Below are 25,955 nucleotides of genomic sequence, written 5' to 3'. Positions count from 1 at the left end.
ATGGCCCATTATGGGCAACAGGTTCAATAATAAGGACAAATTCAGCTTAATGACAAAAAATATAGCATTCAAAAAGCTTTGATTCAAGTTTGATTCAAGTTTGATTCAAGTAAAGGCTGTCTCCAATTAAAGTTTATGGAGATAAACCTGTACAACTTCTTGATTGCAAGGCCAGAAACAACACGTAGCAAGAGGTGGTCAGAGCTCACCTGAGCAGTTCCTGGCGTACGCTCCTCAGATACCACTGAATTTATTTTCTCCTATTCTTATTTCACATCCAATAGCAATATTTATCTCCTTACAGAATGAAATTACGGGGACAGGTAATATTTTCAATTGTGCATATAGTGCCCTGCATAGCTCAGCGAGCAGACACCACCGAAATTTACATGTGTAGGTTTAGCAGGGAGAAACAGAGGAGGATTGTCTATTCCGCAATACATTAAGGTCATGTAGTAGTTTTCACCATTAACAAAGGAGCATTCAAGCATATTTTGGTGGCATTCTTTCATTCATTTCAGAGCATTTTTGAAATGCTTTGGAATTAGGCCAAGGCAAAGTACCCTCCTCAGATCTGCTGAGAGTGGGCTGAACGAGGATCATAAAGAAACGATGCTTTCTTACCTATGGTTTTCTTCGTGAAACTCACTGGTCGAAACCAAAACTTTTCCCGTTCTGCAATGCCTCCAGTGCCCCCTGGCGTCTGCCTTCTGCAGCTTCGTACAGGAAGCCAGCAGCGTGCCCTCTGCCAGGAAGCCCTCACTTAGGAGGAAAGTTAGACCACACATTAGCACGCTAGACACTGTTTGTTTGCATGCTTATAATTGTTTCTGAAAAAGATCAAGTTACCACTTCATTCCAATAAGATACCGAGGAATAAAGAAAACCGATGGCTCATTCCCAGCCCAGATTACCTCAAATTAACGGAGTTCCAACAGATTAACCCGAATTGCACTGATGATGACATAGAGTAACCCAGGAAATGGCTGTTTCCTCTTTTCTGCAGACTTCTGCAGATACACTATTAAATAGCTGCTAACGCAAGTTTGTTTTTTCCTTTTCTTTCCTAAACTGTTTAATGGGAAAGGTAAAAAATTACCTAAGCCAAAATATTTTCCATGATATGTACAGAATAGCCATAAAAACATAGAGGAATTAAATGATGTTTTTGCACTGACATGACTGACAAAAACCAAACACAGTAACTGACTTACAGACTCACTCTGATTAAAAAGATTAGGACCACCAAGACTGAAGCACAGAAGAGCTGAAAACACATCTCCAATGTGGTGGGGGCAGAAGGCAAACATCCACCCTACTGTACACAGAGCAACGGGGCTGGGATGACAAAGACCACCTCATTGAAATATTTTTCCAAGACAACCAGCTGATCAAGGAACCTATGTTTCACCAACGAGGAAATAACATCCCATGGCTGAAACACAACATTCTATCTTTTAGAGCAATCTTCTTTTTGGCAAAATGGATAGAAAAGCATTTCTGACTAGCTGAAAAACTTCATTTCTGTATTTTCTCAGCGTGGGTATGGAAAAGGAGAATCAAAACTAATACCACGAAAAGAGATATCCCTTTACTTATGTACAGATATACTTGTAATGATCAGTGGTACTCAAGCAACATTAGGAAAACAGAATCTAATATAGAAACTAAATACAGCTAAGCAAAGAGGAGACCATATTGGGAAAACTCAGCAGAGAAAGTGAAGAACTGCAGTTTTCTAAATTAAGAACAAAGCATCACTGCCTACAAAATCCCAGTGGCTCTAATCACACCTGCTGCACAGGGAACAGCCTAAGTTCATCTCAGAGGATGAGAACATCTTCTGATTTCAATAACCTTAAACAGGACAATAACCACAGTAAGGAAATAACTTTGTTCCACTTTCACACCCCCTTCTCACTGCCCATCCACTGCATACATTGCAAAGCTCAGCCCAAATTAAAAGGTGAAGAACTGCCCTGTGTGAGCTGGGCATAGCTGTATATGACTTCCTTAGTCACAAGAACATTCTAAAATGAGCAGCTGTAGCTCAGTACTAACTAGGGAAAATATCAAATTCATTTCAAAATGAATCCAAGTTGCATAAAATAAGAAAAGCCTTCCCCAACGCAAAGGCAAGGTGAAAGCAAATCCCCACATGTACAAGTGACTCCAAGCCCACAGCTCACTCCCAGGAGATGGTGCCCCATTACAAGCGTTGGAAGCACTTGAAAAGAGACTCAATTCATCATGTGTAAGAAAGCCAGAAAGACTTCATTTGTCTAACATAAAACATTAGCAGTTCCAACCTTGTCTGTGACAAGATTGTTAAGCAGAGGCACCACTGCAATTACATCCCAAGAGAATGCCAGCTGAACAGATAGGAATTGTAAGTAGACAGATTTTCATCACCAAGGGAGATTTCAGGAAGAAAAAAAAAAAAAAAGAAAAAAAAAGCTTTCATTCAAGATCTGGAAATGCTTAAATGCTTCTGACAGCTCTGAGGAGCTTACCAATTTGACACGAGAATCATGAAGGTGGTTCAGCATGAGCCCACTCTGGTTATGTCTCAAGGTCCTCCAGTTAAAGAAAAAAGAATGAAAGGAAGGTAGAGAAGCACACAAAGTCACTGCTAAACTTCTACCTTGTAAAAGCTTTATGATACAGTTTAATTACATGAGCAAACACAAAGCTAAATGGCTGTCTGCAGCACCACAGAACACTGAGTGATATTGAGAAAACCAAACCACTTAGGCAAGTTTACACAGTAAACAGTAATTCATCCATAGCACAGCCTTATGCAAGATTAGGTAAAACCTGGTAACATAAACCAGCAAGTAAAATAGTTAATGACAGACTTAACTGCTTTTAGGTCTGTATGACCAGTTGAGAAAGAAGAGTGCCTGTAATACAATACTGTAGACCAGAACAAGACCAGAAGATTCTTGTCCCCAAAAACCCTGTATCAGACACAATCAAAACAAGGTATAACAAAAATTATGAGGAACTATAATCATGGAGCTTTCCAGAAAATACATTGTCATAATAATCTGTAAGTATGGTTATGCACCACAGGAAGTAATGGTGCATATGCAGAAAGGGAGAGTCACAACCAAGATTTGACTCAGTTGTGAACTCTCAGTAAAACTTGAGTATGGTCACTGTAATGCACTACCAAAAAAACAACCCTGACAATTACACTTCAGCAAAATCAGAGTAAGTGATGACAGCTTATATTACTTTAATTCTGCTTCCTATCAGAGATCTACTGTACCTACAAAGGAACGACACATCTGTCTTGAAGCTGCCGAGTCACAGCTGCTGGGAAAACACTCCCACATGTGCCCACTTTCTTGGCCTTTTCCTTCAGCATCAAATACAGTCCTGTGCTGGAGAGAACAAATACTACATGCAGTCCTTCATATTCAGTGCACCTTTTTCTAAGAAGAGTTCTGGAGTTCACATACAGAACAACCACTTTACCATATGACTGCCTAGAAGAATGAATTTGAAAACTGTATTCCAAGGATATCACTCTCTGAAAATTCAAAGGAAGAAACTGCCAGCAGACCACATGGAAAGGATTCTCTCCAAGGGTGAGAATTCTTCAGATTACTTCTCTCTGCTTCATTGACCTTCCTTCTGTTATTCGCCCAACTCGTACCTGCTGTGCTCATCAGATGCTACTGTTTGCAATGCAGCAGAGATTTTCACACCAAAACCAGTGAAGTACTTCAAGAATCTAGCAAGAAAGGGACTGCAAACATTTAAATGTGTAGATGCAATATACAGATTCATACTGGAGCATCCTGAGCAACATAAGCTTGTAAAGCCTCCAGACAGGAGTAAGGCTCCAAATATTGCTTCCTGATGTAGCTACTTGCTCATTAAAGGGTGTCTCATGTAAGTAAATTCTGAACTGCCTTCTGTACAGTATCAGCAGGAGGTGATAAAGGCTCCAGGTTAAAACGTCATTTGTTGAATACCCATTTTGCCTTTGCTGCCACATCCAGCAGTAATGTTGGTCACATTACTTCTAATGAAACGTGTGGGAATTTTGCCACCAACTTCAGCAGCAACAGAGATGAGCCAGTGCTTCTGACAAAGTAAAAATACCTCCTCCTCCCCACTCCCAAAGCCCAACTTTTAGTTTAGGAACACGCTTTGAAATAGGTAGTCATTGTGTGCATCTTTAAGATCAAAAGCCAGAATAAAATTTAATATTTATTAGAATTTCTTCCAGTAACAGCATTTAACATCTTAACAAACCAAGCTGTGAAGTCTTAAAAAAATCCAGGATTACAAAAAAAAAGGTAAAATAAGTTGTTCTTTATATTTAATGTCAGCAAGTGGAATTTTCTACTTAAAAACAAATTTGTAATATAAACAGAATTATTTTAAGAAAATGTGATTAACATGATGTTATTTTCAGAATGGATACACAGTGTACGAATACCGATCTGAAAAGAACGGGGAGCAGAGTACACGACTGCCTTGGTCAAAACAGGCAGTTTGAAAAAAGGGAAGGGAGGAGGATCTTTCCAGTGAAATAACTTAGATACCACACAATGGACAAAAAATGCAAAAGTACAGAAGACATTACATGACGCCCTCATTACAACACCCCCTCACGTCTGCTTATACTGTAAATTAAGTCAGTAAAGTGCATCTTTAAAAGACTTGTCTAGTGAAATATCTTTTCCAATTATAAAACACAACACAAGACGTGCAGTAACAGTTAAATCATAGTGTAAGTTTTTAAAAACTAACTTTTCATTCACTAAAGAAGAAAAGTTGTAACTGCAGTAGTGTTCACATTATTCTTCCATAGGATGCATCCTTGTGTGCTTTTGATACTTGGCAAATCCTCAGATATGAAGCATGGCAAAATTACGCAGTTTAAGCAAGTGCTTCTCTCAATGAAATACAACTCTTCAATGGCAGAATGGCCACATGCAGCACAACCACATTAGATTTTGGGAAGCTTTGGTGCACTAACGATGGGATTGGTCTCCTGTAAATACCTTCTCCCTGCACTCTTATAGTCGTAGGTGCAGGTGTGAGTCTCTGCATAGCGGTGAGTTGCACAGAAGTTGTTTCCACATCTGAAGAATCAAGAACATTAGAAGTTACAAGCTTTTAGAAGCTTTTAACTCTGACATGCTGGGAGCCCTCTGGCTTAATCATGTCTTGTTTACTTGACATGATTGCTCAGATTCTAGTCATCGTTGACTGACAACATTAACTGGTAATCAAAATGACATTTTTTGACACTGAATGCTGCAGTTCTGACCCAACATTCTCTTCAGCTGGGAATTTAAGCCATCTCAGTACTCCTGAAATCAGCTAGCAAGAATCACAAACATATAAGTTAAGAATGATGGGCTTTGATCTACTTTATTTCATTTTAAAGATCTTACACAACAGTAGCGGGTAGAATTTAGAGGACAAATCCTTAGAACTAAAATAATGGCATCAGGTCAAAGCCACATAATATATTTCAATTAAAAAATGCCACATCATTGTAACCACTAAAGCAACTATTTAGTTCAGCATGTGATTTCTGCCTGGCATAAAATGAAATTAGTTACTTCCAATTTAGTCAGCTGTAGAGATGATGCACAGACAAACTGCAGGGAACACAATCATCACAGGAAGTACGCATATTTGCAGAATTAGCTGCAAGTTCAGTGAATTAAAATTAGGATTTTTCCCTTGACAGCTCAACATGCTTACTGAGGAAAAAAAAAAAGGAAATTACATATGTATGTTGTACCTAATCTGAAAAAGTACTTGGAGAAGAGCACAGAACCACATAACTCTAGAGGCTGGAAGGGATCTCTAGAGATCATCTAGTCCAACCCTCCTGTCAAAGCAGGCTCCCTGGAACAGGCTGCACAAGTAGGCATCCAGGTGGGTCTTGAATGTCTCCAGAGGAGAATTCACAGCCTTTCTGGGCAGCCTGTTCCAGCGCTCTGTTCTCCTTACTGTGAAGAAGTTCTTATGCACATTTATGTGGAACTTCCTACGCTTCAGTTTGTGGCCATTTCCATCCTGCTGCTTGAAGTATTTGACTAAGTTGCTTCTTGACTGTAAAGCAATGACATCATTCAAAAACACAATGCTCTTTAAATGGACTGAGCGTTACCTGTCTGCATTACCATCCCATTACTGCACTCCTCTGTACCCCCTATCTATTTGGGTTCATAACAAATTCTGCAGCTGTTCCTGAGGCTTTCCTGCCAGGTAACAATTTTGTTCTTGCTTCTGTAATCACCGGTCTGTATTCACTACTAGGTGGTTCCATTCTAGTAAGGGGTCACATGGTTGGCATTGTACAATTTTTCCCCTTTTTCTGAGCTTCATTTTTAACCTTAAGCAAGCTGCTTAGTTATTTCTAGAAGAGCTTCCATCTCTTGACTCAGTAGAAAACTGTCCAACAGCCAAAAGATGTTTCAAAAACCAAAGACTGAAGAGTCACTAAGGAAGCAGTTTCTCTCTGAAACTTCCCATCTGAATTCCCCAGCTGCAGAAGTCCTGCTCATTTAGCTGCTGACATGAACTCCAATCAGCTTCAAACATAGGCCTTAGTGCAGCAGCTTCTAGCCTTTGCTTGTTCATAGCAAATGGTATCAAGAATATCTTGAGGAAAACAACTGAGACCAAAACAGATTTTTTGTTGTTGTTTTTTTAAGTTACTAGTCACCACCACCAAGTCTCATTATGCTGTCAGCTAGCTGTGACTTGCGGGACCAGCACTGCAGCATTCTGCTTTTGAAGCTCTCTAGATGTTCTAAAGCGGCTAAAGTTTTTACAAGAAATAGTAGACGTGCAAGAATTAAAAAGCTGTCAAAGAAATTCTTAAGCAAACATTGCAGATGTGTTGTAATAGATCTGAGGGAGTTTTTCCTGAAATTGCTCATGGTATAATTATTATGCTCCACAAAGTGTGTTAGTAAGTCTGTAGTAACTCCGCATCAGTCTTCTCTATTTCAAGAGACCTTGCATTTCTTTATTTTCCTAGCAGAATCTATTCCTCCACAGCAGAGCACGTATGATATTTCTGAGCTTTCTTTCTTGGAGTTCTGCTGAACTGAGAATTGAAACAACTCTTTCAACTTATTTGAAAATTGCCTTTTGATGTGCCAGGTTTTAGTTAACATCACGCAGCATACAAAACCTCTTGGTTATCCCAGCTATTTACCTTAAACAGCCAGTTACACATCACACCTACCTGCACTCATAGCTGGTTGCCAATCCAGTTTTCTTGCCACAGAGAAAGCAGTGCTTTGAAATTTTCTTTTTTGCTTGAATTGAGCCATTCACAGGTGGAAGATGGGTTACTTCACCTGCTTTCAGAGGTAGAGAGACAGCAAAGACAATTTTATTTATTCCTGACCACAAACAAGTTGAAATTACCTTCCAAAATCCAGATTTATTTTTCATTTCTTAGGATACCTCAAGTGGGACCCTCAAGCCCAAACAGAGTAAGAACACCTTTGGAACACCTTCAGAAGGGATAGTGCAATGCATGACTTTGATACATTATTATTTTTACATCTGTTAAACATTTATATAAGCAAGAAGTTACAGAAGAAAAATCAGATTTACTAATGCTATTCCCAAATGCAAAATGTAGTGCAACTGGGAAAGCACTACACACAACAGCTTTCTGAAGAATCAGTTGAACATTCAAGTACACAGCATATAGCATATGCTAATAACTCAAGTTTACCAAATAAATATAGCAGCATTTAAAAATCTTGCTGGCACATAAAAACTGCAATAAAAGTGCTTGATCAACTACATGTAGCTTCATAAGACACTTTGTGGATGTTCCTTAGACTTCAATACTTAAAAACTCATTTCACTTGCTTCGTAACTGGAAAGCACATAAAGAAAAGTAATCTTTCCTCCTTCTGGAGAAGCAAGCTTTTACTTCTGCGTGCTTACCATATGCTGGGATATAGAAAATGAGCAACACATTCTCTCAAACACATTTCAGCGCCTGCATCACAGTACTATCAGGGTGCTCCCCTGAAAAAAATGACCTAATGAGCTGAGAAGTGGTCTTTCTGAACTGCACTGCTAATCGTAACAGTTATTTCTCAGCTGAGATACTGTGGTTAAATGCAATAGTTAACATCAGGTCATCACTATACATTGTAGTCCTACCTACCAATCAATGCTATCATCCTACTGTCTAAGAACAGAAACTTCCAGGCAATGTTTGTCAATGTCACCCATTTCATTATCTAAAAGCATACCATTCCAGAAGCATCAGTTAGCGCTGTTTGGGAAAGAGAGCTTGAAAACACTCCTCACTGTGAACTGCACATAGACAGAAAAACAGTACACCAGCCCCTACAGCAGCTGTTGTAACACGGAATAACTACATAAAATCATAGCCATAAACAAGAATAGGAATCTGTCCTTTGGCTAGCTATAGAAGTGATCGTTACCTTTCTCCCAAGGGGATGCATAATATGACACCTACTGTGTCTTTCTCATGTCTGAAACCTTTTGAAAAATACACTTTTGCTTGAGAAAACAAACCAAAGGAGTCTGCTCATCACAGCTACATCTGAAATGGAGTAGATGATAGAAAGGTAGGCTTCCCCATCAAGAAGACTTGTCTTTTTTGCCATGGAGTATTTATGGACAAACAAATTTATCAGTGCTGACTGTCAATTCAAAGCTACACCCCAGCTGTGACAGAAAGGCACAAGCTTTCGCATCTTTTGCCCTTACATTATTGCATAACTTTTTTTCTGAGGCTATTTTCTAGCTCATTCTCTGTACTGGATCTTAATGTCCTGAAACACATGCTTCCCTCTTTCCCTAAGATCATAAAGAGAGAAGAGAAAGCCTGAAAATTGCAAGTCAAAGGCATGAAGAAAAGTTGATTGTGCTGAGAATCTTCACAAATGCATTAGCTCACTGTCTTCAGTAAAAACTGGAGTAAGTCAGACCTCTTGGAAACGCCAATGGGCCTTAGGCATTTTCCTTGGGCTTCTGGTTTGGCTCTGGGAATTACCAGACCAGCACACCTTCAACACTTCAAAGCAACGTTCTCATTGACTAGGATGTTTTTCCTATCACCAAAACAAAGTCTGCAAGACCTAAAGCCAATACTAATCTGTTGACACTATAAAATGAGCCTAAACAAGGGTTTTCAAAAGTTATGGAAGCAAACCACTGTGCTCAGCAGTTTAATATATACACAGTGAGGAGGGAATAAAAGAGAAAACTCAAGATTCACCATGTACATTAGCTTTTCTTAAATGAATATTTGAACACAGGACAATTATTGTCTTGCCCGAGTGAAGAGGCAGGAGATACATCCCAATGAATTGTTTTTACAGTCTAGGCTCATGATCATTCTTTTACTCTTTTCTTAGCACTCAGCCTGGCTGCTTCAGGCTAGAGACCAACTCACATGGTTTCAGAGCTTTTTAAAAGTGCTCCCCTAGACAAATACACTCCTCCTGAGAGAATTAATTACACCAGATATTCATATTTAGGTTAACAACACCCAATTTCAGTAGATGCCAAGCATTAAGTATGCTGCAGTTATCTAGACTAGAGTAGAAAGATCAATGCTTGTCACAAAAACCAGAGGAAATCAGCGTGGTATCAGTGGTCTTCAGTATCCATGCCCTCCTTGCTCTCCTTTTGCCAAATCTTTTTGGCTTAGGCTGCAGTCCTAAAGACAATTCTACCAGTCAAAACAGTCTTTCTAATTCCAGAAGTATTCACAGAACTTGTCTTTCGGAAACTTCAGAGTAGAATATGCAGGACTCATTGAGTACTAATAAAGCTAGGAAAGAGTCACAGTTTTATCTACCCGAGATCAGGATGACATTTGTATAGTAAAGAATTGCTTAAAATATTAAAGGTTACAATACACTTTAGAAGTGTAACACAGCAGAACTTTGAAAAATGTATACTTCACAAAGATACATGATTTCTGTCCTCTAAACACATGAGAAAACAGGAAAGATTAAAGAGTCATCTTCAATTGTTATTTAAGTCACATTACTTACCTACTCTTTTCCCTACAGCTGCATTACTTCCATTCATTCCAAGCCCACGCGCAGACTAAAAAAAAGAAAATTTCCACAAGGAAATTACTAGCACATGGAAATTAAATGAAAGATTAGGCAGTCTGGTATCAGCTTGTTTGAAACCAGTGTTGTAACAGAGTACCTACAAAAACAGTCCTTCTGTACAAAAAAAATATCATACAATATACAGCCTTACTCAGAATGACTGACTTGAATTTTAATAGTCTCCCTGTATTTCACAACACACAAAACAACATAGTACACTGGAGATCTGAAGCTAGGAACATATGGTATCATTCACAGGGAGAATTTTGGAGTAAATGCAATTAGTGAGCAGCAGAAATCAGATGACACTTCAAACAGTCATAATTCTATCATTACAATAACTAATAATTTTAGCTGTGAACTAAACAACCAATTACTTCTAGGACCCATTTAGATAAACACACAGCTAAGATACAAAAAGAAATTTAGAAAATAGATGCAGACAGAAACACAAGGTAAGAGCTTTCATAATGCCACCACCTGAAAGACAGGAGAAGCCCAATTTCTTTGGAAGTATTATTACTCACTAGGATATATTCAGCAGCTTCATTTGGAGGAGCAGTTTTCCTAAAGCTTTCTTCATGAAAATTCTGAAGGTTTGTAGGTAGTGCAATACCAGAAGTCCGAAACCTCCCAGTCCCATAAGAACTCTGTGAACTTTCCCTGCTTGCACTTCGGGCCAGCGAAGCTAGAAATCCTAAGTTATTTACAGAACTCACAGGTTCTTTGGATGCCTTGTTAGCCACATCTGCAATGCCTCTGGCTTCTGCTTTAGCAATTATATCAGGTCTTTTGCTAAGCGAATCTAGTTTCATGCTATGAAATCTAGCAGTTCTAGAAAAAGAGGAATCTGCTATACTACGGACTTCCAAGGATCGGAGTGTGTCTGGTGAGGTTGTAGTTCTCAAGTTACAAGACTCAAAGCATTTGGGTTGTGTTTGTGGTTTCAAAGAACTATGATGTGCCACTTGCGATGAATACCAAAGAGGTGACAAAAGCATACTTTTTTGAGGACTTAATTGACGAGTACTGAGAAGTCCAGTTCCCATTGCTGCAGTGCTCAGTATTTTACTTATAGGTTTTTTGTGCTGTTCTATAACCTTAGGTTCTTCATCTCCATCAGCCAGTTCAAGTTCCGAGTTCACCTTTCCTGTCTCATGTATCTCACCACACTGTTCAGTGGTGTTTGCTTCTGTAAACAACGCGAAAGTATCTGTTTCAGACAGAAGTTTTTCCTCTGTTCCACACAGTTCTACATTTGTTAGATTTGGATACAAAACAGAATCTTCCTCTGTTGCTGAAGTCACATTTTCAGACGCTTTTTCCAAATTTGCAGACAGAGATGAAACAGGAGTCAAAATACTATTTGTAGGTACTTTTGCATTTTCTAGTTCAACACGAGATATTTTGGGTGGTAACCTGATGCTACCAACTGACTGAGACCAAGAATTGCTCTGCCAAGTGTTGTCTTCCTTAAGAAAGTCATTAGCTGAGGATGGCATTGTTCTACCAGTCGTGGCCAAAGAAGCCAGTGCTGTAAGTGCATTTTGAGAAGACTCTGAAGGATATGCATTCCCAGAAGGAGGTAGGCAGGACTGTCCAATATGAGGGAGCACTCTTAAAAACCGGTGGCGAGCAGCAGCCGCCGAGCCACTGGATGGTCGAGGAGCTGTTGGAGGACGAGGTTTCACCTTGACAGTCTTTTTGGGCTATTGGAAAAAAAACAAACAAGCGAAAAACAAAACCAACAACTGTTAGTGTTTGAATTATGGAGGCAATCAGAGACCTGGCTGAGATCATATTCTGAGGAATTCTGACAGTAGCAAAAGGCCAGAAAACACTCATCATATCATTCACGCTACTCTCTCACATGCTACTAACTACCTAGACTACATACCAACATCAGAATAGCAAGATCAAAAATGATAATCGGAAAAGGCCATGTCAGAGGAATAAGAAAAGGGAAGCCAGAATGCCAATTAAGTTATCCAGAAGAATACAGTCTAAGACAAAAAAAAAAAAAAAAAAAAAGGTATGTCTTCATTTTACATCTAAGGAACTAATTAATAATTTTAAATAATTTTACTAATCCAGATCTCCTGAATACCAGCCTAATGTTTTAATTGGTTGGCAATCTTGTTCTCCTATTTAACTCTACAGGACTCTTAGTTACACTAATTCTTGTACAGAATTAGAAATATGTTTTATTTAAGATAAACATGGCTCATTCTCTACTGTAAGAGTGCTGGAAAACGACATTACTTAAAGGATCAGAAGAAAAACAAAACAACCACCACAAAAATAACACAAATACATCAAGGACAAGCAGTGAATTCCTCGAATACTGAAAGGTAGATCCAAGGGAAGTCAATGCCCCAGGGAAGAACATTCACGTGCCACTGTTCCTTTTAAACAACGGATAATAAATCATACACCCTTTATCACTCTACTTCCCGAGACAGAAAAGTATCCGCTTTTCTAAAAAGCCCATGCAAACCATTTGATCAGAGAAGAATTTAAATCACACTTTCACCTTTTTACTTAGATTCATGTTTTCCATCTTCGCCTTGAGCAGTTTCATTTTATTCATAGTAATTGAATTTTCAATAATCTGTTGGCCAGAAGGTGATGCCTCTGCCTCATCTTCATCATCAGCATATAAGTTATAAACTGAACCACCACTGAAAATAATAAAAGAAACTTTGTTTTTACCTCTAACCGACTTAATTGTGTTTTCAATGTATTCTCACAACTAGAAAGTCAAATCCGCAGTTGATCTGTTGACAAAGCATTATGAAAAACTATGCAAAGACATTTCCAATCCATTATTTTAGAACATAAGCACTCCTTATTAGAGTGCTCACAAAAATGATGACGCTGAAACCAGTACACAGTCCCACTTCTGGGAAGTTGTTATACCATATACAGTTGGTTCACACTCACTATATATTTTTCCCCACAGAAGGAATATCCAGTTCCACAAGTGCCTCCTGAAGGTATGGCCAAAGCTGTTAACAGTGTGACTCAGACAACAAGCTGGTCAGTTTTCCAATTAATCAGACACTGGCATGGAAGGAAAGTCCAAATTTCTATCCATCCTGAGGGGTGTTCTCACCATAAATGGAAATGGAGGGGTCACCCATGTGGATGTGATATTCTATTTCTCCTTTTCAAAATAAAAAAAAAATAAAAAAGGATCAGTTTAGGTTTCTAAAGAGTCTCACATTCGGAAAAGAAATACAGATTAGAATTGATAGAGCTAAGACAAGATAGTTTAATTCAGTAGTCACTGGCAGTTCACTTTTATCCCAATAGAATGCAAAAACTCAACATCTTAAGATCAGAATCTGACTTTTTTTCCTAGGAAGCATCAGTCACTAACATGTATCCAACGTTGACAGACAAATAAAAGAATCATATGAGTGTCCATTCAATTACAAATCGACACCTTTTCAATCTCATACATAATACTTTTTAAAGAGTGTTTTAATTCTTCCATTAGGCTGCTATCATCTAGAAACTGGGACAATCTGGTGATTCCCTGTGTTCAGAAGAATGTTTTACACTATCAAACAAAAATTTCTTCTCTCCAAAAGAGACCAAGGAACAACTCAAGGTGATGGGCAAGTCAGTACCAAAACTCAGTACCAGAGCTCAGTACCAAAGCTGGCACCTTTACTAAATTTAGATTTGCATGAATCAGAAAAGAGCCAGTTTTCGTACTGACCTTCCCAATCCTTTTCCTAAAACGTAGCAAAATTCACGAAGTAACACAGCTGGGAGACAAACTTTTAAAAGCAGATTCAAAACAAGTCAGAAGAATAGTCCAGTCATTTCTTACCGAACACTGAACAGCTCTGTACAGGGATGGTCGGCACGCACATTACGTACCTCTCCTGGTAAAGATTCAACACTACACAATCATCTCAGAATTTTAAATCTGCAAAGATTTAAGTCAACTTAAAGCCATTCTCAGAACTTCTCCTCCTTCAAGGTAAGAATAGAAAGAAGAGGGATGTAATGGTCCCATGCTTCACTTTCCCCCTCTATGTAAAAAGAATTGTTTTTGTTTTCTTTCATTTTCTGACTAAATAGAGACAAAAACAACACCAAAAAAGAACTAAGGAGTTTTTGCGTTAATAGAAACATAAAGCTATAAAAGTGGGATGGGGAGATTTGTCCTTCATCATACTTCGAGCCCATTTCAACTCACTTTCTCCACTGGTGTAAACATTCTTGAGATTTTGCTTACAAAACGTGTGCTTCAAAGATGATCAGTATATTGTCAAAACACTGCCAGCACATCTTCACAACTTCAAGCACTTTCTTTTAATCCAGAGACAACTACCACTGTGCTTATACTTTGACAAGCTTTAACAATTAAAAGTAAGTAAAGTACAACAATCTGGAGAGCAATTAAACAAAACCTAAAACAACATCTAATTTCTAAACCGCAGTCACCAAATACTCATATGTGAGAAATGTGACCTTGGTTTCACTTAGTAAACAGTGAAAAGAATAGCTAACTAAAACTATGCAAACCTTAGCCTTGGAGAAAATGCAGCTAGTCCCTACAATAGTACAGCTTTTTTTTTTTTTTTTTTTTTTTTTTAATGTACAAATATTACATTTCTCAGGGGATTAGAAAACCTACCTCAAAGCTCCAGTAAAGACAATGTAATATTTTTTCCAATATATTTTATCTGTTTTGATAGTATCAGAAAAAGAATCAGACCAGCAGTCTGTTTACTATAAAACAGTAGCTTAAGCGATAAACTTAACTCCTTTGTTAATATCAGTACTTTGATTCTAAGATAAGTTTGGTGTTTCAACAGCAGCTAAACCGAGGTGAAGTTATATTCAAAGATCAGCTCTACTAATAATTATTTCAGTATTTTTTTTCTAAAAAGAATGAAAAAAAATAAAAAAGTTTCTCTAAAACTTTAGGCAAACTCTATACATTAGTAATCATTTATCTTCCTGCCTAATGGCTTGCATAAATCATTTCTATATAGAAGATTTACACTGATGACAAATTTTTATAAAACTAAACAAATGCCTTTAAGCGTAAAAGAAAAATTGTAATAACGTTTTTTTGTTTTTTTAATTAATGGAAGCTTTTCACGCCCTTATTGCTAGGTTGATTCTGTCCTGTATGAAACTGCCTTTGAGAAAGCGGGCTGGAATGTCGAGAACTGCCTCAAGTACAAGGTCAGCATTAACTCACTCTTCTGACACACAGAAATAGACAACAGTCAGCATGATCATTGACCACAGAGCCTACTGTGTAGTCAGGTCAACCACTCAGAGCCCTTCGTGCACAATTATTCCAATACTCCAGATATTCTTTTGACAAATAAAACTGAAAATAACATTATTCTTCAAGATGGGGATGCCATATCAAGATTAAAACCAACTTTACCTCAAAGATTCAGACAATGGAGTTAAAGTACCATCTCCTCGGTCTACTACACGGAAGAAATTCAAGTGATCTCCTTCTCGATATACTAAGAAGGTAACTTGTTTGTTAGATGGCCCTTTCTCCCAGATCTCATCTCTGCTGGGATCCATGTATTCAGCTATTTCCCTTATAGGATCTTCTACAGGAACTATGAAGAGAAAAAAAAAACAGAATAAAACCAAATGATTTCAACTTCTACCAATCACACTGTATTTTCAGACCAGGCCTAAATACAACTATGTGACAGAAGCTCTTTCCAGCATGTCCGTCCACTGGAAAACACCACCAATCAAAGATTCAACTTGAAACGGTCTCTTTCAAACTCTCTTGCTGTTCTGCAAGCAGCACTCTACAGATTCAAGTCATTCGGTTAAATATGCTAGATTTACAACACTACATTTCAGTGAATTCTTTATGAGCAAGCAAAGTCTAAGAAACAACAACAATTTCTTTGGAAATAAACTAGCTGAGGTGTTAACTGCGATATGTCTACTGTTTAAATAATCCATCCTCTGAAAATCTGTTTGTTCACTAATCATAATTTAAAATCCATTCCAGGTACTCTTTAGAGTTTAGGTACTCTAAACTGTTCCACTCTCAGATTTTCTGACCAAAAGGAAAAAAAAGTCAACCACTAAAAATAATTTTTAAATGTTTAAGAGGTGAGCCTACTTCAGAGTAGGAAGAATGGGTCCAAAATAAAGTTACTGAACTTTTTTTAAAATTTTTTTTAAACAGCCTCAATTTTGGTAATTCTGTCACTACAGAATCAGAAGAAAAATGTAGTTAGTTCAACTTTACATGGTAAAAAGTAATACCCTAGCTATGTTTCTTTCATTAAGGCAGCAGATCCCTGGATTTTTTTTACTAAGAGCACTCAGTACTGCAATCAGGAGATCCTTCAGGAGGAACAGCTGAATGTTTACAGAAAACTTGTCATCTGGCAGCAGCTGACAGTTGGGTGATTCAAGCTATGACAATCCGGTCTCCAAAGGTACTGAGTTCTCTTAAAACAAAGACTAATCATAGTTCTCCTACAGTAATACAACCAGAAATGTTAATTCAGTCAAGTTCACAATGCAAATACACCTTGTTTTACATAAAGTATCTCTGGTAAACTACACTTAGAATAGCATTACAACTGAGGCTTCATTACATTAAAGCACTCAAATACTAGGCGCAGTGTCTTCATCACCTCTTAGAGCTCAGTTCAGTTTACAATTGGAATCCCCACCATAAAAGACATGCTGAGTGTTTTCCCAGTGAAAATTATTAAAGGGATTTCTCCACTTTCAGTTTTCATTGCTCTATGGATGATGCACATAACCAACAGTAAAGCAACATCCATTTCTTCTTAAACAGTGACATTACAGTAGTGTTGCCTTCTTCCCTGAAGAAGTACTGACTGTAAGACTTGATGATGCTGTACAAAGATGCTCCTTAAACTAAGGGCAAACAAAATTAAGAGATGATGCAATTGTTACACTAAGAAAAAAAACAGAGGGATATTTTTACCAAGTATTTCCCAATTAACTGGGAACTGAAGTCTGCTTGCCTGAAATAGTTGAGTAGCTGTTCAGTTTTAACTTGCTACATGAAACCATTAGTTTTTAACAAAGTTAGCACCTACCTCTCCTAGTGTTAATAGGTCCACCTCGCATAGCCAGAACTAACTTCAGAGTGCAGCCTTCTGAAATGCTGTAAATAACAATAATTTTTGTAACATTCTCTATTGTCTATATTAATAATCATTTAGAAACATTCATTGCAATTTTATTCTATACTTACTTATAATCATTCAAACAATAGTCATCTTTGAGTTCCACATTATTCCAAATTAAGTGCTGCTGAGAGATGGGAATACCTAAGGGGAGAAAAAATAAGATTAAAAATTGATGAGAGGGCTTTGGAGGAGTTTTGCTTTTGAAGAATGCGTGTGTACAAGGATAAGAGATAAGAAAGGAGATCACAAGAGAAGCAAGCAGGACAAGGACAGACACTTGAGCAACTCTCAGTCATGATATCCAACCTTCTGAACAGTTATTATGACTGAAGGTGATCTTTTCAGCAGGCCTGTACTCACACAAGGAGTTCAACCTCTTGGCTCAGAGTTGTGATTAATGGTTCTGTGTCAGGATGGAGGGCGGTCACAAAGCAGTGTCCCTCAGGAGGCAGTCTTGGGACCGGTGCTCTTCAACATCTCCATCAATGACACAGACAATGGCATCGAGTGTAACCTCATTAAGTTTGCAGATGACACCAAGCTGAGCAGTGCAGTTGATACACTGGAAGGAAGGCAAGCCATCCAGAGGGACCTGGACAGGCTGGAGAAGTGGGCCCATGAAAACCTAATGAGGTTCCATAGGGCCAAATGCAGGGTGCTGCACTTGGGTTGAGGCAATCCCAGGTATTTATAAAAACTGGGGGAAGATCTCCTTGAGAACAGCCCTGCAGAGAAGGACCTGCAGGTCACGGTGGATAAGAAGTTGGGCATGAGCCAGCAGTGTGTGCTTGCAGCCCAGAAGGCCAACTGTGTTCTGGGCTGTATTAAAAAAGAGGTGGCCAGCAGGGAGAGGAAGGTGATTGTCCCCCTCTACTCAGCTCTTGTGAGGCACCATCTGCAGTACTGCATCCAGGCCTGAGGCCCCCAGTACAGGAAGGATGTGTAGCTGTTGGAGTGGGTCCAAAGGAGAGACACTAAGATGATCAGAGGGCAGGAGCACCTCTCCTATCAGGAAAGGTTGAGGGAACTGGGATTGTTTGGCTTGGAGAAGGCTCAGGGGGAGACCTCACTGTGGCCCTCCAGTACTTGAAGGGAGCACATAAACAGGAGGGGGAACAGCTATTTATGAGGGTGGACAGTGATAGGACAAGGTGGAATTTTAAATTGAGACAGGGGAGGTTTAGGTTAGATATTAGGAGGAAGTTTCTCACACAGAGGGTGATGATGCACTGGAACAGGTTGCCCAAGGAGGTTGTGAATGCCCCATTCCTGGAGGCATTCAAGGCCAGGCTGGATGTGGCTCTGGGCAGCCTGGTCTGGTGGTTGGTGACCCTGCGCATAGCAGGGGGTTGAAAGTAGGTGATCTTTGAGGTCCTTTTCAACCCAGGCCATTCTACGATTCTATGATTCAATAGGTCTGTGGAGGCATTCAGTTGCTTCAGACATTGTAGAATACATGCTCTTTACTTGTCACCAGTTGAAGGAGGGTTGTTTTTTTTCCCCTCTTATCTGCACCCCAGAGCTTTCTGTCCACTGACACAAAAAAAACAAGATAAAACTAACTACAGAGGTACTGAATTATTTACTACAGATAAATTCTGTGATATTCTGTGTCACTTGCAGCTAAGACAAGGTTGCATTAGAGTAACTGGTAACAGCTCTGTTAAAGTGCTAACAACTATAAATATGTTTTATTGTCACTTGATATGGAAACCAGAAGCTCATATATACAACAAAATTCCTCCTACAAACTTTTACCTTCTGTGGATGTTCTTCTAAACCATCAAAATGCTTTAATACTATTGTGTAGTAACACTCATTTTCAAGTCAAGTTCTGGGACAGATTTGGTACTTCTTTTTTGTTAAAAAAAAAAAAACAACTACTTGGCATGCTTACTTAACAGTCAGTCTACATGAAGATCACCTTTGTTTCTTTTTGCCTGTACAACCAATTCATTTAGATATAGGCATGATACACACTGCAGAGAGTTAGCATAAGCTGGTACAACCTGAGGTCTTCACACATTTCTATTAGAATGCTGCCTCTTTCCAACTTTTGGATAGTACAAGTCAGCACAGTTAGGAGAGGAGGACACACTTCTGGCCACCAGAAACATTAAGGCTACTGGGGATGTGAACAGCTTTCTTTAATGTCTTTGAAAATAAATAAATAAGTAATCTTTCCATAAGCATCAAAAGGAAGTATTTCTGCTGCATGTATCTGGTGAAATCGGTATTTAAGATTCCACTGTGCGCTCCTGAAAAAATGTGATTAAAAGGAAGGCCAAGAACTACTTGTTGAAAAAGGTCTAAATACTGTTCTTTAGGTTAGGAAGCAACAGCTACAAATATATTCTCCAAAAGATTGAAGCAACCTTATCACATACTTTAATTCTTGGTCACGTTAGTGTCAGATTGTGTCATTTGTTGCTCATTTACATTCTCAGATATTTAAAAGCAGGTGTAAGTGGCTATACCACACAGACTTCTAAAAAAAAACAAAAAATACATCTGGTGAGAGGGGAATACAAGGATCAGAGTTTTTCAGTTGTTTTGGCACTAGCACTCAGCTTCTCAAGGCTGGTAACAGTGCTTGGGAAGTTGGGACAGAAAGTAAGTTAAGCAGCCACTTCCTAAGCTGGAGAAAGGGCATGAAGCCACAAACACCCATCAACAGCAAAGAGGAAAAAGGGGTCAAATTCTGACAAAAGCCCAAGCAGATTCAACAAGCTAAGCAGACACTCCCATGTAGAAGACATTGCATTTTGGTGGAACTATCGTCATCTTTTTTTAATGCTTCAGAGAAGATGACAATTTGCTTCTCCCACTACAGCTAACATTTTATTTTATGAATGACCAACACAACTCTGCTGCACTTGGGAGGCAGTCAAAACAAGTCTTGTATTTTCTGAAGCACACAAGCCATTTATGAGACCAGATGCCTTCATATAGTAGACCAACATAATAGCTATTATTCTGCCAGCTATTTAATAACTGACTACTGGTTAAGTTTTAAGTCTGCAGCACAAGCAAAATGAGAATGAGCCAGCAAGAGCCAGCAAGTCTGCAGTAAAGTCCTTTTCTTTGTTGTTTTGCAGTCTCCTGATCACAAACAGTCATTACGGTCTGCATTTGTTATGGTTTCAGCAGCCTCCAAGGAGCAATTTCCAATTACTCTGATAAACCGAGAGAGTGTTTGTTAAAAAGGCTGGCTTGCAACTGGCAGTTCTGCTGTGAAACATGTTTCTGTTCATCTAACAATGACAATGTATTTTTGATTAAATGAACAGATGAAAACCCCATACTCCGGTATAATGGGAAACAGACGGGACCGGTATTTATTATTAAGTCCCTTTCATGCTGCTTTCTAAGAATTTCTGTTATGTATACACAATTTAAATGCTAAATGGCTTATAGTTTTACGTGCAAGAAGTTAGGCATCTGCCGACAGTGGATGCCCCATCTCTGGATGAATTCAAGACCAGGCTGGATGTGGCTCTGGGCAGCCTGGTCTAGTGGCTGGTGACCCTGCGCACAGCAGGGGGGTTGAAACTAGATGATCTCTATGGTCCTTTTCAATCCTGGGCTTTCTACAATTCTATGATTATAGCAAATCTTCCTTAAAAAGACATCTGCATGTGGGTTCAGTACATAGAATTGGCAACAATAAAGAGAATGACAAGATACTCATCTACTATCCCCTTCTCAAGTAGCACATGACTGCATCACTGCTCACTGTAAGTTAGTACTCGAAAGAGAGGAAAATAGGGCAATGAGCAAAAGCTCAGTGCTCAAAAGCAAGTGGGCAAGCCAGGTGATGCTGGAGGAAGACAGAAGTTTCTTCAGATTGTATACACATCTTTAACCATTTCAGTAGGCAAAACAACCTATTAAAATGGTGACAATGGGGGCACAGAAAAGGGAAGGAGGGATTCGATGCTGCCTCTGAATCAGCCATTCAAGACGCACTCTCACAGTTTACTTCTTTACTCTTTCTGGCACAGAAAGCAGGCTCAAAAAACTGATGTGGTTTGACCCTAAAAAAGCCCTATGGATTTTAAAGCAACCTTTATGTTGTAGGTAGGATGTTACTACGTTTAGGAAGACAAATATTTGAAACTCAACATTCAAATGCAATGTACTTGTCTTTCATCCCATGTTGAAATTGCTGCAGAGCTCCTCAAAATATTTACTTTTTATTCCTACTTAGAGAGGCTGGGCCGACAGCCTCCATTTTGCCCTCTGAACTGCCTACATTAGGGAAGAGCTGCAAAGGTTCACACCAACTTACAGCACCAGGTGATATTTCCATAACCAGTAAAGTTACCAGCCTTCATTTATATGATGGTAGCCCACATTACTGTACATAGTTTCATGTATTATCTACAACTCTTTTACAGAGCAAAGAACTAATTACTACAAAGAGCACACCATCTGAATGTTCCTTCTATAAAATTAAAGATGTGGTTCTGAGTGAACAATACTAAACCTCGCCCAGCCCAGCAGCCACAAAGACTTGTGCAATGGAGGAAGCAAGAAGAGATCACCCAATGGAGTGAGCAATGTTTATCATTTAAAAATAAATGCTAGTAGCTCTTTTGGTGAAATTCTGCTAATTTTAAGCACTGTTACTATGTTAAACCTCAGCCTTCCATGTCATCTTGAAACTCAAGTACTGTGCTACCCCTGACCATCAACACGTGGTCCAGCTCTAAGATCAAAACATCTACAAGTAAACCAAAGGGACAACCCCACACACAGCTGCTGGCTGAGAGTATTCTGGCTTTTATGCCACCAGCAGAGACAAAGGGAGCTAGTTCTCCTCCAGCATAACACTTAAGACTCCTTCAGTGAATTCAATGCTAGAAATAATTTATCTGAAGTGGATCCAAAGCCACTATTAGAACAAATCGAAGTTTTGATAGGAAATGCTTGCTTTACATGGGACATGTTTCAGACACATGTCTGGACCTGATCCAAAAACACAGCTAACTCCAATTTACGAGCTGATGCGCACAGAAATTTTAGATGTGCTAGAATCCATTAATGCAATTTAACCCACATTCACTGATTAAAGCTAGGTGGAATGAGAGAGCTGAGATCCAGAGCTCTTTTCAGTAGGTTACCAACATCTACTGCAGCTGTCTAAACAAACCCCTTATACATCAGCTCACTAAAGAGGTACCAAGATGACAAACAGTATCAGAAGTATTTCAAAATTCCTTAAGTGTCATCCATACTATCCCTTCTTATTACAGTGGAGAGCTACTGACAGTATAATTTTTGACAGAAGTTATTTATTGGCTTAGTTTTTCACTATTAGCCTCTTAGAACTAGAGGAGCTGATGACAGTTTCCCAAATCTGTTAAATTCTGATATGATTCTGTATTTTGTACATAGTGATGTCAAGTAGCAAAACAAATCATTTTTCCAAATTTTACTTTTGTATGATTATGTACCATCACCCTCAACACATACATCAGCCTACAGAGACAACACACACTCTGAGGGACCCGTGGAGTCTTGTAGCTGCGTAGGACCATTCTCCAGACACATATGTAGCTTAACCAGGAGAGGTTCACATTCCATGGAAGCTGAAACAATACAATAATAAAAACCAAAAAAAAGCTGAAAAAAAAAAAGAAAAAAAAAAGCAGCTTTCTGCTTCCCATGCCAGACCATAACCACAAAATTACTTCACAATTCTCCCTTCACCTGAGTGATTCATTGCCTGAACTTCTGCTCTACAACAGAAACTTCATTGCTGAAAAGCTGTTTTCTGCTTTTGTTTGTTTTTTGCTTTCCAAAACATACAACAGTAGTCTTGGCTGCAGCACAAAACTGATTTGTCATTGTGTCTGTCCCCTATACACTTATATACATAACCAGTTTCCTCTGCCCCCTCTGTAACTCATTGATTAGCAAGTTACAGATCTTTTAACTATGTTCTGGGGTACTAAAGTATTTGATTGTAAGAACCAAATTATTAATAATTAAATGAATACAGCAAGCACCTAAATCATTAATTTATTGTCATAGAACGTACAACATAAAAGACATTTCTGGTAAGCACTGCACTCTTCTTACAAGAAATGACGACACTTAAGCTGGGCAGCCTACAACCAGCTGTAGATACAATTCAGTGTGCCAAGCTGCAGTCTCCTATTTTGGACAAAAAATTCAAATTCTTCTTTCTCAAATTTTCCACTGGTCTCTTCATGCATCCTTTAAAGTCCTTGCTTTCATCTCTACTGTCTCAACAGTCTGCCTTCTTATCTGCTCACATCTTTTGTACCACTATAATCAACCAAAGAAGTTATAAAAAAAAAAAAATATATGTCATTTTCATGTTTCACCTCTAGCCTCCAGAAGCAACTCAACATGTTCCCTTGACTCATGTTTAATTAAGGCTCCAGTACAGGCAACAAAACGATGTCCACACAGCTACACTAATTCAGCTATGCTGATACAAATCTCTAGTTACATATATGGTAGAGCTACTTTTATATAACCCTATTAGCTAAAAGTCACTCTTATTGCCATGACCTCCCTAGTCAAAAGTCACCCTTATTGTTGCAATGCTTCTGCTTCAGTTCATTAGCATGGATTTCCATAAAGGGATAAGAATATCCTTCAAATCAAGCATCATATTACATCTCACAAGTGGGTTACACGCAGACAGAAGGATGAAAAACGTAGACAGGTATACAGGAGAAAGAAGATCCCTTGTCTTGAAATTAGAAACTGCTGTACTGTCAGCTTATGCAGCAACACAGTTCTGTAAGGACTATGAAGTGTAAGCATGCAATAGTGCAAAGCAGCACGAGTATTGATACAGAGGTATTCTGAATCACATTCTTCCATGCAGAAATGGGAGACAATTGACCCACCACATTTTCTCCTTCCATTAGGATCATGTCAACCTCATAAATTAAAGGCAACTTTAATTGAGACACGTGCAGAGTTCATCACATTGCAAAGCAGCATCTGAGCCAGACTCAGCCACCACAATATCTCTCATCTACTCAGAACTCCCACCAGCAGCCTTACACTGTCCTTGCAGCTGGCCTGCACAGCAGTTATCCTTTTGACTATGGTATCAGACAAATGGAACTACCATAGCCCAACCAACCTAAGAGGTAACAGCTGCAGCACCCAGACTGAAGTGAGCTCAGAGCTGCAACACAGATGTACTGCATGACTCCTGACAGCCCCTGCTTTGAGAGCTCTCGCTGACTAACAAGGGAGTTCTATGTCAGACAATATGCTGAACACCAAACCATGCAATTAAGAGAATTAGTGATTTGCCACAGAAGTCTTACAAACTATCGCTGATACACATTAGAAAAAAGAATAAGAAAAAAACCATTCCAGGCAAAACTACAATGTGAACTGATAGGAAAATTAAAGAAAAAACAACTCCAAAACCCAACCTACAAGTTGAACATCTAGCTTACATGTACAACTGAACAGATAACGTGTAAAACAAGACTTCCTCTGAGGCGATGGAGATGAAGCTGAAACAAAAGAGAACGGTACCTTCCAGCCTCTGAATCTTTGCTTTGACAGAAATCACGGTTTCAAAGGGCGAAACGCGCAGCTCGAAGCACGTTCCTGTGAGCGTTTCAATGAACAGCTCCATGGTTTCATAAAAGGGGAGTTTGTAGTGAAACGGCCCCATGTTATCCTCATTGAAGAAAGGAGGCTCCTTCTTGTTGGCCATGACAAAGGACTCACAGCTCGGTAGGAAGCTCTGCTAGAAAGCCGCGTCCTGCTCCCAGTCCTGGGGACAGGCGTGGTGTATCGCTGCTCATGTTGGGAACGGCCGCCTACAAAGCAAACAAACACAGCCTAACAACGTCTGGGCACAGCCGTTCCCATTTATTCCAAAAGGAAAATAAAACAGCAGATAAGAACTGGGAAATTAACATCTAGGTCGTGCAGGGAACCGCACCGGCTCCGGGACTCCGGCCTCACGCAGCATTTCAAGATCTTTCGCTACCCGCTCATTTACGATTTCTCTCCCGACCGCACGGGCTGGGCTCAGCGCTGGGGGAACCGCGGCACCCGTCCGGGTCCGGAGGCCCCGCGGCGGGGCGGGGGAGCGTGGCTCTCGCAGACAAAGGATAGGGAGCAGCTGCCCGCCGCCTCCCTCGCGCCTCAGGGCGGCCTCACCCCGCCCGCCCCCGGAGGACACCTACTCCCTTTCACCGCAACGCTCCGGAGGACCGGAAGAAGGAAGGCGGAAGAGTGGCACCAGCGCAGCGGAGACGGAGGGCAGGGTGCCAACGTACCTGCCGCCGCCTGGCCCGCCCGGGGGCTACGGGGAGACAGGAGGAGGCGAGGCGAGGCGAGGCGCGGCCTCCTCCGCCCGGCGTGTCCCGTACAGCGGGGGGAGGAGCAGCCGGCGGCGGGTGGGGACAGTGAAGACGCACCGCACCGCCGACACACCGCACCGCCGCTCGCACCCCGACAGCCTCCGCGCCTACCTCGCCTTTATGACATCCCCGGCGGGAGTTCCGCCGCGGGCCAATGAGGCGGCCGGGCTCGATGGCTCGGCCAATCGGCTCTCTCAGGGGCGGGGCTCGCAGCACCGTCAGGGCTGGTGCCACTTGTTGTGGTCGTTAAGACGCGAAGCGGCGGAGCGTGCGTGGAAGGA

At 39.9% G+C, this 25,955-nt stretch overlaps 1 protein-coding gene across 4 annotated transcripts; it reads right to left on the bottom strand.

Moving 5' to 3' along the window:
- Positions 1-4,211: 4,211 nt before the first annotated feature.
- Positions 4,212-25,789, bottom strand: ZFAND4 (zinc finger AN1-type containing 4). Of its 4 annotated transcripts, none has more exons than XM_052678191.1 (10): positions 25,591-25,789; positions 24,836-25,125; positions 17,362-17,437; positions 17,204-17,271; positions 15,535-15,721; positions 12,646-12,793; positions 10,640-11,821; positions 10,047-10,101; positions 7,235-7,352; positions 4,212-5,105 (listed from the first exon to the last, which is right to left on the bottom strand). In XM_052678191.1, the coding sequence occupies exons 2-10, from the start codon at positions 25,017-25,019 to the stop codon at positions 4,970-4,972; spliced, it is 2,154 nt and encodes a 717-aa protein (XP_052534151.1). In that variant the 5' UTR covers positions 25,020-25,125; positions 25,591-25,789; the 3' UTR covers positions 4,212-4,969. The 4 variants fall into 4 exon arrangements, with proteins under 4 accessions (XP_052534151.1, XP_052534153.1, XP_052534152.1 ...); XM_052678193.1 differs by having other exon boundaries at positions 7,235-7,349; XM_052678192.1 differs by lacking the exon at positions 25,591-25,789 and adding an exon at positions 25,498-25,514.
- Positions 25,790-25,955: the final 166 nt, after the last annotated feature.

Source organism: Tympanuchus pallidicinctus, unplaced genomic scaffold, assembly GCF_026119805.1.
Source record: "Tympanuchus pallidicinctus isolate F22 unplaced genomic scaffold, pur_lepc_1.0 scaffold16, whole genome shotgun sequence".
NCBI classification, from domain to species: Eukaryota; Metazoa; Chordata; class Aves; order Galliformes; family Phasianidae; genus Tympanuchus; species Tympanuchus pallidicinctus.
This window is presented reverse-complemented; position numbering and strand designations above follow the sequence as displayed.